General features: G+C 56.1%; 1 protein-coding gene across 1 annotated transcript; it reads left to right on the forward strand.

Annotated features, from left to right (window-relative positions):
• Nucleotides 1-332: 332 nt before the first annotated feature.
• Nucleotides 333-13056, forward strand: CDX1 (caudal type homeobox 1). The gene is made up of 3 exons (XM_052772060.1): nt 333-759; nt 12479-12624; nt 12850-13056. Exons 1-3 carry the CDS (start codon nt 333-335, stop codon nt 13054-13056), a joined length of 780 nt encoding a protein of 259 aa, XP_052628020.1.
• The last annotated feature ends 772 nt before the right edge of the window (nt 13057-13828 follow it).

A 13828-nucleotide genomic window follows, 5' to 3' on the forward strand; every position in this document is an offset into this window, starting at 1 on the left:
AGCGGAGGGGACATGGGGTCCTCGGGTGCTCCCCGGGGTCACCCACCACCTCGACCCCCCTGCAGCCGGGGTGGGAGGTTTGAATTCGCCCCCCTCACCCGCTGGGGTTCCTGCACTTTGAAATGCAAACCTGCCTTTCAATGCAAATGCTGCGAGAGGTTGGGCCCAATAAAAGCCTGTGGGCAGGGAGGTGCCTGGCCCCGGGACACAGCTCCCCAAGGCGCCCAGGTGAGCAGCGGCGAAGGAGGGGCGGCCGCCTCCCCGCCAAACCAAACCCGGCCCGCAGCCGGCGGCACGGTGGAGCAGCATGTGCGCGGAGCCGGCCGGGGAAGATGTATGTAGGTTATCTTTTGGATAAGGACACCAACATGTATCCCAGCTCCGTCCGGCATCCCAGCCTCAACCTCAACCCCCAGAATTACGTGCCGGGGCCGCCCCAGTACTCGGACTTCGCCAGCTACCACCATGTGCCGGGGATTAACAACGACCCGCACCACGGGCAGCCGGCGGCTGCCTGGGGCTCTCCCTACACCCCTGCCAAGGAGGACTGGCATTCCTACGGGACCACTGCTATGCCTTCCACCGCCAGCCCGGGGCAGTTTGGATTCAGCCCCCCAGATTTTAACCCCATCCAGCCCCCGGGCTCTGGACTCCTGCCTCCGCCCATCAGCAGCTCGGTCCCCCAGCTCTCCCCTAATGCCCAGAGACGCACCCCGTACGAGTGGATGAGGCGCAGCATTCCCAGCACCAGCAGCAGCGGTAAGGAAACCCTCCCAGCTCTGCACCCCTGCGCCTTCCTCGGTGCAGAGGATCCCTGGGCTTGAAGTCCTGCGGGGCCAGATCCTGCTCCGCAGCTCTCCCTGCGTGGGAACTGCCAGGAAGGACAGCGTGCTTGGCCTGTCCTCGGCACGGCGCCTGGTCCCCAAAGAGCAGTGGCAGGGGCCGAGGATGGGCAGGGAGGGTACCGTCCTTCCACGTTGCTGGCAGCCGGGGTTATATGGTTGGAAAATCCTTTTCCCTGGCTGGTCTCTGTCCCCGCACCCCTGCCCTCGCCTGCTGTCACTGGGTAGGATGGACAGAGCCAGAGACCCCTGAGATCCCGGGGTCCTGCCAGCCCCGGGGGGTGTTGGACAGGGTGTCTCATATATGCAAGGGTGAGCGTGCAGGGCTGTGGCTGTGCATGGGGGTGTGAGCTGGCGTGCAGCTGCATGTGAGAGCCTGCGTATGGGGGGGTGTGCATCTGTGTGCACGAGGTGCCTTCTGCTGTGTGCATGTGTAGCGTGTGTGTATACGTGCGCAGGGAAGGTACCATATGTATATATGTGTAGGGAAGGTGCTACATGTGCTGTGTGTATGTATGTAAAGTATATTCAGTGCACATGAGGTGCTATAGGCTCTGCGTGCGTACAGTACCACAAGCTGTATGTGCATATGGGCCTTGCTGTATAGATAGTGTCGCTGAGCGTGTATGGGGCATGCTACGTGCCGAACGCGTGCGTGCAAGGTGCTGCGCGTTGAGGACGGTGCCGTGTGCGGTGCGTGTGCACGCACGGTGTGTGCGCAAAGTGCGGTGCGTTTGGGGACGGTGCCACATGGAGGGTGCGTGTGGGTGCTCCTGGTGCAGCAGGCTGTGGGTGCCATGCACCGCGTGAGCGGGTGCCCCCGCTCCTGTGCCCACCCCCGGCGTGCGCACTGAGCGGTCGTGCTGTCCCAAGGGTCCTGTTGCCATGTCCCCATGTGCCTGGGGTCCTGTCCCCGCTGAACTCCTGACCTGGGGGCGGGCTGGGGGGGGGAAGCGTCTGGGGGACCCCAGCCCCCTGCCCGCGCTGGACGAGGGGGCCCTGCTGCCCACTTCAAAGGCGGTGGGCAGATCCCCCCTTGGGGCCAGCCCAAATTGACAAGGGCTTCGCTTTGTCATGGAGATGGTGGCCGGCTCCTTTGGCAGCGAGGTGAGGTGCGGGGGCCCTTTGTCCTGTCCTGCCCGCGCCCTTTCATCTTCCCCTCCAGGCTGCGATCGCCGCTGCCAGCCCAGCCTGGACCCATCCTGCCCGCAGCAGGACCCTCTGCCTGCTGGGCTTGGCCAGACCCGTCACCCCTCTCCCTCGCCTGTGCTGGCTGTGAGCTCTGCAGAGCCCTGCTGGGGCCAAACTCATTACAGGAGTGGCTCTGGGCATCTCTCAGGGGCAAGTTTGCTTTTGGTTACCACTGCCCCATATCCCCGGGATCGAGGCCAGGGCTCCTCGTGTGCAAAGTGTCTCCAATTTTAGGCTTGTTTCTGGTTCCCCGCTGGCCCTGCTGGCCGAGCCCCATGCACAGACCCTCATGCAAGGGGCTCGTGGAGAGGTCCTTGGGGTCTTCCAGCATGGAAAATAGCTCCTCATGTTGGCCAGATCCACGTGGCAGGGATGGGGTTGTCCCAGTGGAACTAGTGGCTGCAGTGGAGCAGGCAGAACATCCCGATAAATGGAAAAAAACAGCGCCGGTCTGGAAAGAGGAGGGGAGAGGCAGGCTGGTATTTCCTGGCCTATTTTAAGTACTGAATATACCTATTTAGGAAAAATGTCTCCCCCCTTACCCAGCGATGGAGACCCACAGGCATGCTGGGGCTGAGGGCTTCCCTCTGCCTCCGGTTGGAAGGGGGGTGTGATCTTGCAGCCCCCCCCCACAGCTGGGTCCCTGCTACTTCTGCAGGTTTTGTAGGTCCGAACATCTCGGTTTCTTCTGAGGAGAGAGGTGGGAGGGAAAATTAATGGGGGGAGAAAGACATCGGCACACCTCTCCTCTGGATCAAGGGCACAGTTTTACACCCAGCAGTGGGGCTGAGATAAAACAGGGGCTTGAAAGTGCCTCTGATTGAGTTAGATGACAATTGAGTTGATTGAATTCTGGAAAAATATCATTAGTTGCTTAGTTTGTATCTCTTAGATCAAATACACACAAAGGGAGAAATAAATCAGCCTCGCTCCCCTTGCACACAGAGGAGGAGCTGCCCCAGCTCAGCCCCAGCGATGTGGGGATGGGTGCTGCAGTGAAAGCCCCTTCTTATGGTGCTTCCACAGGTCGGAAGACCAGCGAGGTCCCTTTTTAAGGCACTTGCAGATTAAGGACCTGTCCTTGCGTCTCTGCCGGGTCCAAGACCAGTGCTGCTGGTGCCAAGCAGCTGCAGGATTTGGCCACGGTGGGACCATGTGCTGGGAGACGGTGGGATGCAGCCTGTGTTTTCCAGGGCTGCCCTTTAAATAAAAAAAGAGCCTTTCTCCATTAAGCTTGAAAGAGAGCAAGGCAGAGATGGGTTTGACATAGATAAGGTGAAATTCTTAGATGAATCCTTTTATTGAAATCAATAAACTGGACTTTAATCAGTCTGGATTGATTAACTACCCATCTCACCGCAGTGGGAATAGGAAATGAATACGCCGACCTTTTTGCTATAAATATCAACAGTTTCATTGCGAATGCTATAAATCGTAATACTTCAGAGGGTTGTAAATTAAGGTTCCTTCTCTGTCTTGCCTTGTATAAACAGCTCTTGGCCGTAGTTTGAAAGCTTTTGGGAGAGCTGTGCAGTGGTAAGAGAAAATGTTATGCAGGGAATAGGAGTGTGTTGGGGGCTTCTGCAGATGCAATCCAGAGCCCAAGAAAAATCAATGAGAAATCTCCCAGTGACTCACTGCAGAGTCAGGCTTTACAGGGGGATGATTTTATATACTTGTTGCTAAATACGTGTGTGCTTCACCCAGCTGAGCCAAGATAACCCTGCAGCAGAAGGGATTGCGACGCCAGAGGGCCGGTCACTGGAAATCGGGAGTTAAAGGGAACCAAGTTGGAAGATGTCCCCAGGCCTCATTTCTCTCTCCGATGTCACCTCTTTTTCTGCTCATAAAATCTTCACGAGCAGCGTGTCAGAGCCTCATGCTTCCTCCTTATTCACAATTATTTGCAAACTTCCCTGTGAATTGCACCCCAGCTCTATAAAAAGCTCAGGAAGGTGGCTGGAAACAGCGGCTTGCTGAACTTTGAAATTCACCCTCTGCTCGTTAGTTATGCAAATCCTCAGATACTGCCTCGGGTCTGGCTTTTAGGTCACTAATCGAGCTGGGGCTGCAGTGCTAAATATTGCAAGTGAAAGTGCAATTGGGGCATCCCTTGGGGAGGGGAATGCGCTTGGGTCTTCATGTGGTATCAGTGTCCATGGTGCCGGGGTAGGTTTCGGGGTGATGGAGAGCAAACAGTGATGCTCCGAGCGTGGGCGAGCGGCAATCTGCTGGGTATGCAGTTTTCTATCTCAGTTTTCACTATTTGCAGCTCAGTTTTCCAGCTTTTTTTTCAGCCCTAGTGAGGTCCATGAAAGTTGGAGGAAAGACTAAAAACCCTGTTAATGAAATAGTGAAACGTCTTCAATGGACAGGTGGGGTTCATGCCATGCATGGTACCTTTTAGGGTGATGGTGGGGGCTGGAGGACAGTGCATTTCTCTGGTCAGTCCCTGTGTGGGGGACCCCTCTTTAGGACATGGTCGCTCCCTGTGAGACACTTTGCTCCTCCAGGTCACTCTGTGTGTGCGTGCATCGGGCCCCATCAGTATCCCCTTGAATTATTAACCCACAACCTGCTCCTGGCCCCAGCTGGGATTTGTTGACCGCTTAGCCTGCTGGCCAAGGTACAGGCCTTTCAAACTTTCCTAGAATTGACTTTCCTTGAACAAAAAGGGCTTCCCTGGAGCACTGGCGGTACCTACGTGATGGGCTTGGCTGGCTAATACCCTGGGATTAGCAGAGGGACACTTTAAACCTCTGGCCAATGGCAGATGTTTCCTACAGGGGACCCTTCAAGGACGCCCACTGCACTGCTGTTAGCTTTGCGATTGCCCGGATAAGGGGCCAGATCCTTCCCCCGTGCTGCCCCACGGTAAGAACGGGCTGAGCCCTATGGGGCTACGAAGGGGGAGAGGAGTCCCGGTCCTCCGGTCCACCACCGCCTTGCTGTCCTCCTGCTGCAGCCGGGCCAAATCCAGCCAGGTGGCAGATCCGGATGAGCTGGATCCGGGCTCAGTGCCGCGGGGCTGGCATGAAGGCAATGCTCCGAAACGGGCTGTTTCCAGCCTGTGTGCACTCACCAGCCCGTGCGCTGCCCTGGCACTCCTCACCCTCCTGCGCTGGTGCGGTCTTTGACCCAGCGCGGGAGCCTGGCTGGCGGCGCTCAGCCTGGCATTGATAAAACCATGGGAGCAACTGAAGGAATTCGCCAGTAGCCAGAATAAAAGACTGAATCACTGCAGGGCTGGGAAATGCTTGCCCCAATGCCCAGCCTCAGACTGCCGCCCTTGGGGTTGAAGCATCTCCTGGGGTGCTGCTCCGTGTCCAAGAATGCAGGGTTGTGATGGAGAACCACCGGCTCGCTGCAACCGCCCGCAACCTGCTCCTCATCCCCTTGGGGTTTGCACCTCCTGGGAGGAAGATGAACCTTGCAGGAGGGGTGCCTTCGCCCACGTGTGAGGGTGTGAGTGTGGATCTGGCCCCATTCTGCTGTGCCGGCAGTGCAGAGACCAGCCAGGGGCCAGCCTGTGCTCCTGCTCACCGGTCTGTGGTCTCCAGATCCAGCTCTTCCCCAGGGTGTTTCTGCCCCTTCCCAGCAGCCGGGCTGCCCTACGCTCTGGCTCTGCCAGTCCCATAACCTCCAGGCATGCAACTCCCAGCCACGCTCTCACTTATAGCAAAGCTTTTTTGGAAGCACGGAGCTTGATCCTCTGTGTATAGGAGACTAGAAAGCCATCAGGACAAGTGGCATGGTTTTGTAAGTGAAACATTTCCAGTGCATGATGTACAAAGGTGAATCAGATTTTATTGCTAGTGGGTGCCCACGGGAGCATTACCGTTTGCTCTGAAGTCTTTGGCACCAGGAAGAAATCCCCAGGTTGGGTCAATGTCAGGTGAAGTCATGCAAGGAGCTACCCTGGGAGTAGGAGGGTTGCTGGGCTCCTCGGAGGGGCCCCCAGTGCCCTTGGGCACAGATAAGTCCTACCTTCAACCCTGATGGCTGAAATGCCCGTTTTCCAACCCAGAGCGGAGCAGGGGGAGCCTCGGCAGGGGCCATTGGGTGAGGAATCATCCAGCATCCCCTCCCTCCCTCTGCAGTACAGAGACATTAAATATGTACGGGGAGAGGGAGGTGGTGGTTCCTCTCACCCAGTTTTTGACACCCAGCAGTTGTCTAAATCCAACGCCCTTTGGCAGAGGAATGATTTCAGGCAGGGATCTCGGGAAGGATTGCCCTCCGGAGGGGTTCGTTTCTCGCTGGCAGTGATGAATCAAGCCACATGGCTCTGGTCCTTTGCCCCATGTCGGTCGTCCCATCCATCACCCCTCTGCTTCCTGCAGCAGAGGAAAAATAGCTGATGATATTGGAGCATGCACAGGAAGGGGAAGGCTTGTGAAAAGCCTGACCTGCTGGTTCCCAGCGCTCAGGGACGGTGGGGAGTTCGGGTTTGATCCCCCTCCCAGGCCACAGAGGAATGTGGGTGCTTTGGAGCGGTTGCTGCAGCGGGAGGGGAAAGGAGAGGAGCAAGTGTGTGGGGGGCGGGGGGGGGCAGAGGGAGGGTGTCAGGGGGCTCAGCCCCTGCCACCATCAGTGCAGACTTTGGGGTTCCCATTTCCAGTAGGTTTAGGGACAGTGAAATGAGTTGGGCTGTCTGTCCCGAACATCAGCATCATTGCTGCGCAGAGCAGCTGCCATCGCCGCTGCTCGGCAGAGGGAGCATCGACCCCTCTGCACAGAGGCAGCTGGAGCACATCTGGCTGCCAGATGAGGGTGGCTTCAGCCAGCCTGGAGTCTCTTGAGCTTTAGAAGCCGACCCCAGCCCTCTCCCAGGCCTGGGGTCTCTTGTCATGGGGCACTGCTCTGCTGGCTGTCCCTGTCTTTGCAATATGTGGGGGGATTTCCCCCCCATGGAGCTGCAGAAGGACTGGGGGTGAAGCTGTCCAGGGAGCCCATGGCTCTGACCCTGGGACTTCACTCTTGTTTGGAGCTGCTTCTGTGCCTCAGTTTCTCCATCCGTAGCATCGCCTAAGCTATGCCAGGGGTGGGGGTAAGTTTTCCTTGATGCTTTCCCTGGAGAGGAATGGCAAATCCTGAAAAAGCACTGATTCTTCTGGAATGGGAGGATTTTACCCTCTTTGGAAGTAGATACTGCTCGTTCAGAATGAAGCAGCTTTATCATGGAAAGAAAGTACCCACCCTGAGGGGGACAGCCTTGCACCCCATCTTGCTGCACTTTAACTCCAGTGCAGACAAGTTCTTTCCCTGGTGCTCACTGGTGATGGGACTTTCACACCTGATGTTTTCCAGCTACATAATTAAAATATTGTAGTGCCATCAGATAGTGTGGAACCAGGCACCCAGTACAGACAGATGGGTAGACGAGGCTGTACAGATGGAGCCAGTGCATGGCCAAAGCATCACCAGGACGGTGAAACCACACAGGGCAGCTCTGGGAGCACGTTGCCCAGACTTTTCATGCCAGTCATGCAAAGAGCCGCTGCGCAGCGGGGCGTGCAGAGCCACCGAGCAGCCATGGGACCGGCCAGCAACGCCTTTGTCCCCCACGCCAGCATCTCCCATGCAAAGGACCATGCAATGCGCCCATGTCCCCATACCCCGGCTGCCCTGATGGGAGCCCTGATGGCTGTGTAGTGGCTTCCCACAGAGCCAGGGTTTGCAGCTGCTGCAATTTTGAGCTGCTTTGACCTGTGAAATAGAGACCTTTAGAAAAGCACACAGGTTTATGCTCCTCGCTGCTGGCAGCCGTGCTGCTCCTGCTGCAGCTGGGAGGGCTGCGTTCTGTGGATGGGGATCCTCTGTTCGGAGCTGGCCTGATCCCCTCTTAGCCGTGCTGGGCACACCGGGCTGGGTGCATCACTCCGTGGGACTGGGGAAAAGACAAGTTCCAAATAACACATGCAGGCTCTTGCTCCTTTGCTATTTTCTACCTCTTCCCAGGGTGTCACTGCTCTGCAGTCTCTTTCCTCTCTGATTTGAATCAGCCCCTTCGCAGCTGTTCTTAGAGCTGCTCAACACCAGCCACAAAATACCCCATATTGCCTATCTGTTAGGGTGTTTGGGGCACAGTTTCTTATTGAAAGCCATCCTTTGGGCAGGCCAGGGCTGGGTAGGGTGAATACCACCTCCCTGGCAGCCTCCACCATGGCCATGAGGGTGCAGAGCCCAGGATGGTGAGCACAGGGATCTAGTTTGATTTTTCCTTCCCCTGCCAGGCTCCTACCCTGTGTCCAGGGCAGGAGTTCCAGCATCCCCATCCCCAGGGCAGGGCTGCCATGGGGAGCGGATCCGGGCTGGGAGTCAGGACCCCATCCCTCCGCGTGTGTGCGAGTGCGTGTGCGTGAACACTCAGGAGTGTGTCCCTTGGGGTTTGCACAGCACATTAAAGCTATTCCCTTATCTAATCACAGCTCAGGTGAGTGCTATTAGGGTTATACATTAACAGTAGTAACGATACCTTCTCCCCATGCAGCCATTGGCCCTGCCTTGATCCCAAAGCCGAAACCATTCCCACCGGCCCTGCGAATGGCTCCATTTGGCTGCCTGAGCAGTTCCTTTGCCTGGTCTTTTGGGGACAAGCAGGAGGGACTTTAAATGCATAGCAGGGCTGGAAGGGGCTAGCAGCCATGCTAGGAGGTATCACCAGCACGCCCTTTGCACCTCATGCACCCCATCCGCGCTCCCCCCCGGTGCAGCAGCAGCAGATCCGGGCTATCCCAGCCGTGGGACAGCCTGATCCACCTCCATCAGGCTTCCCTGGAAATGCGGGAGCGGCTCCATCCCTCTGCTCGGCCACGCTCCCTGCTGCGGCACCGGGGTTTCCCTGTAGGTATGAGGGCTCCCTGTAAGGAGCTGGGCTGGCTTGTCCCGAATTTCCTCTTTCCTTTCACAGAGCCATAAAAAGTCTCCAGGAGAGAGTTAAGTGTAACCCAGCATTCATATTCAAGGTAGTTGAATTATTCATTGTCAATAGTATTTCTTGCGAATCCTTTTTTTTTTTCCTTGTGAATCACCCACAATACGTTCCCAAATTCAGCAAACATCGCTGAAACCAGCAATTAGTTGAGATGAATAACTTTCTATCTCTGGCTTGGTCATGAGCCCTCTGCTTTGAGTCTTTGCTACCTGATATTGGGCAGCAAGAGACTGGTGCCCAGCTCACATGGCGACAGCTCGCAGGCACGGCTGGGTATCTGCCAGACCTAAGGCAAAGCAGAAGCTTTATCAAGGATGAACACTGAAGAGGGAATAACAAAGAACAAGCTGTGATGGATCTATTTACAGCTGCAGCAGGAAATAATAATTCCTGCTGGAATTCATGGAATATGTGGTATTCACAAACCGCCTTACTTTTTATTCTTTAATTTATATTTTTTATCTGTCAATTCCTTTGCTTTCCAGCTGTTTTTTTCTCCCAGCAGTGGTATTCAAATAGCAATATGGCAGATAAGATCATTTTTAAGTCATTATCTCTTCAGAAAGGTTTTTGCTTTCAAATTAAAAAAAAACAGATACATTTATATGAGAAAGAAAAAAACATGTAGGAGTCCCTGAGCCTGGAGCAGACAGAGGGAGCCCAGTTTCTCATGGAGCTGCTAAACCTTGCATAAATCTCCGCCGGTGCATCTGGTTTATTCTGTAACTCCCCGGGAATCGCTGTGTTTGCAAATTCAGCACAGGTCCTTCCTGGGCCGGGATGCAGAAGTCCTTCTCACGCCGATGAACCTTTCACCTGCGGGGCGGCGAGAGGCGGCAGCGACCCCACGGGAGGGACAGGGGCCCCGTGGGAGAGCGAGGGGAGACCGTGGGGTCCCTCGTGGGCTGGGTGCCCGGCACTGTGCCGCGGTCAGTTCTGTTTCGAGCCACCACAACTGATGTGTGGCAAAGAGGAGACAAACACCCAGCAATGCTGCCGTAGACCCCTCGCACACTAAATCACTGTGTTTCAGCCACGTGTCTGCAGACATCTCTGTCTGCTCAATCAAATCTTGCTCAATCAAATTTACCTTTTTTACCCTGTTTTTACCTGCAGAGTCACCCTATGTGGCCAGAGGCAGGTTTGCCCTCAGTGGTGGTGAGGAGGGATTAGGTGTTCGTTTCTAAACAGCCCCAGGATGAGCTGGGCTCCCCGCTCTCTAAAGCGGTGACTGAATTCATCACATCCCTCAGATAGGAGTTAGTGGCTAAAGCCCAGCCCTGGTGCTGGGAGGTCTGGTTTCAATTCCTGGCCGTGTGGCAGCCTTGCTGTGCTCCTACCCTCCTCTGTGGATCGCTGGAGAGCTTTGGTGCTTCTCGGGGACCGTGCTGAGACCCTCACCCATCACCCCGCTCACGTTGCACTGAGCCCGTGCCAACACCTCCAGGAGCAACAGCAGGAGGACACAGAGGGTGACATAGGCATGGAAATTCGGTGCTAACTTGAATCGCAGGGCTGCTGCTTTTGTGCTTGGGAGCACCGGAGTCAAGTCCCAGCAGGGCGAGACACTTCCCGTGCCCACCCTGGCTCCCACGTGCACCCACGGGTGCACACACACTCAGGCGCTTCCACACGCGGTTTGCTCGGTGGCCAATGGCAGGAGCTGGACCTTTGCTGGCTCTTGCTTATTTAGTAGGAAACCAGCTGCCTTTTTGCATCCTATGGGATGCTGTGAGGGGAATGACCCTGAGGGAGCCCCTCTCCCACTCGCAGTGTACTGCGGCCGTGGGTTGTCCTGTCTCCAACACTCTTGTACATTTATCTTTCAGCATAAGTGGCTTAGGAAAGTCCCCATCTTGCAATGAGGAAGCAGGGAAGAGTCACCCTTAAAAATAAAATTGAGTAGGTTGAGAAACAAATTTGCAGCCTGGGGGTTAGGATTTTGCTCTGTGGAGATTCTCTCATGTCTGGTTAGGGTTGAATCCACTCTGGCACCTCTGAAGCACAGTTTTGCCCTGTGCCACCCACACTTCTGCTCCCACTAGGATGGTCAGAATTTAATATTGCTGTGACTTCTCAATGTCCATCTGATTTGGCCCAAACTGGCTGATGTGCCAAGGACTCATGAGGGGGAACGGATTAACAGGATGGCAGGCACACAAAGATCCCCTTTCCTGGGGAAGCAGGCTGCAAGCAAGGTTATATGGGTTGCTGGGTCACTAGAAATCCCTCCCTGCACATCTGCAGCAGTGATGGGCAGTATCCTGTCTATGCTGGTGCACCCAGGACAGCCCCAGGGAAATCCATGGAAATCCTGCCCCTTCCCATGGCAACATTGCTCTCAGCAGCAGAAATTCAGAAGATGGGCAACCATGTCTGCCAGGCAAACAAATGGCTGGGTTCCCAGTCGGAAGGACAGTGGCTGCTCAGCTGAAAGCACAGCTCCATCCCTCTCAATGCCCTGGAACAGGATTTTGTTATTTTGGGTGGAGAAGCAAATACTTACAGCTGTGTTTATTCCCCACCCATGGGTTCCGCTGCAGAGGAAAGCACCAGGGACTTGTCAGCAAACCGCTGGGCATGGGCATCCTTCCTTGAAGTGCCACCCGCACCCCCAGCCCAGGCAGAGTTCAAGCCGATGGCTCCTGCTCCGCAGCTCACCCCATGTGTGTGTGGATTAACGGAGGAGCTAACGGAGAAGACAGCTGGGCTATTTTTTACCGTATTTTTTTCTGCCAGAAAGCAGCAGGTGCCATTTGCGGTCCCGTGGGACGTGCATCTGTGTGCACAGAGATGTGGGACTTGATGGCCCCGAGCTCTGTCCATATCTGGGGGGGCCCAAGGCGAGATTCGGGCTGGCTTTGGCCAAACACCACTGGCCCATGGAGCCAGTCCTCAGGAGTGCTTGGGCATCATGTGGGCTTTCTCCCGTGCGTCTTTAAAGACTGCACCAGATGAATAAGCACTGCTCTCCACCTTAGCTCAGTACATGGAGAAGGAAAATAACCCTCTTGGTGGCAGAGAAATGCTGTCATCCCTGGGTTTTCCATCTTTCCCCTGTCCTGATCCATGTGCCTTTAAGCGATGGCACCTTGGGTTTGGGCTTCGTGGCAAAGAGCTGGGCTTCCCTCAGCCCTCCCAGGCTGTATTTTTGCAGGCAGCTTGTCCTCAGCCCACCACAGGGCTTGCAGCTCTGCTCGTCTCAGGGACGGTGTGTCATGGCATATGGGATTTATGGTCCATCTTCTCGGGATGCCTCTGCTCTTTCCACCAAAGCCCAGGTACTTTCTAACACGGGGAAACATCCTGGTGCTACCCAGGATGGTCATTAAATCCAATAGGAGCCACACGAGTCTCTTTTCCACTGGTCCCCAGGGCATCGCCATGTTTCTCCTGAGCTCTTCACAGGTGGTTGTGTATCTCCTCTGTGCCCTTGTGGATGCTCCTACCCCTCCACTGCTCCCTTTCATCCCCTCTCGGCTCACCCTGACTCTGTTGTCTCTGCCAGGCAAGACCAGGACAAAAGACAAGTACCGGGTGGTGTACACAGACCACCAGCGCCTGGAGCTGGAGAAGGAGTTTCACTACAGCCGCTACATCACCATCCGCCGCAAGGCCGAGCTGGCCGCTGCCCTCGGGCTCACCGAACGGCAGGTCAGTGCTGCGGTGTCCCGGGAAAACCATGTCCCAGGTGGAGATAGGGCTGGGGAGGGGAAGGGCTGCAGCCCAAGCAGGCAGCAGTGGTCCCACCTTGCTCCATGGATCTCCCTTCTCTTCCAAACTCTGGGATTCCCTCCCGGCTCCAGGGGGACCCTGAGGGTTGTCATCCTTGGCTGCATCCATTGGCATCTCTGCAGCACCGACTTTGTCTTTCTGCAGGTGAAAATCTGGTTTCAAAATCGGAGGGCGAAGGAGAGGAAGGTGAACAAAAAGAAGATGCAGCAGCAAAGCCAGCCCACCAGCACCACCACGCCAACGCCGCCGGCTGTCGGCACACTGGGACCCATCGGAGGCCTCTGCAGCAGCAGTGCCCCGAACCTCATCTCCTCGTCTCCGCTGACGATCAAGGAGGAATTCATGCCTTAATCCCCTTCACCAGCTATAGACACCAAGAGATAAGCACTATGCAGCAGAGCCCAGCCGGTCCGCGCGCTCTGAAGAGTGACAGCCCCTTCCCAAAGACACGATGGTCCCCGGCTGAACCAACGGGGCAGCCAGCGAGGCTGGGCGAGGTGGTACCAGGACCTTCCCAAGGGGCTGGTGGGCTCTCTCCTATGTAAAAACCATAGGTTAGGTAGTATTGCTCTCCTGTAGGAAACATGCACGGGTCTGGTCTCTAGTATTTGTAGCCCAAAGCAAGGTCCTAATGTCAGCAGAAGGAAGGGGGTGGTGGTGGAGGATGGCTTTCCTACGGTGCTTCAGGTGGAGCTGGTAGGATGGTTCCTTTGGTCCTCCTGGTGATCCATCTGCCTGGTGCTTTTGGGGCAGTCTAAAGAAGAACTAGAAAAAAGACCTGGCTGGACTCAAGGCGAGACAAATTTCTGCTGAGCTGGTCTCCTGGATCTGCCGTGCCGGGAAGGGGGCTGCCGAAGGCAGAGTGAATTGGACCGCGGGAGCCAGACAGGACCCTCGGCCGTAGGACCCGAGGGGGGACTCCTTCAAACCACGGCAATGGTGGCGAGCCGGAGCACATCCTTGGTGAGAGTCCCTGCACATCCCCACCCACGTCCCCCAGCCACCCCGGCAGCACCCGCTCCTGCACCCCCAGCTCTGCCCCTGCACCCACAAGGAGCCGGACGGAGATGTGTCTGGCAGCCCTGGTGCCCTTGGCTGTGCCATGGCAAGGCGGCACTGTAGC

Source organism: Harpia harpyja, chromosome 20 (genome assembly GCF_026419915.1).
Source record: "Harpia harpyja isolate bHarHar1 chromosome 20, bHarHar1 primary haplotype, whole genome shotgun sequence".
In the NCBI taxonomy this organism is placed as follows: domain Eukaryota; kingdom Metazoa; phylum Chordata; class Aves; order Accipitriformes; family Accipitridae; genus Harpia; species Harpia harpyja.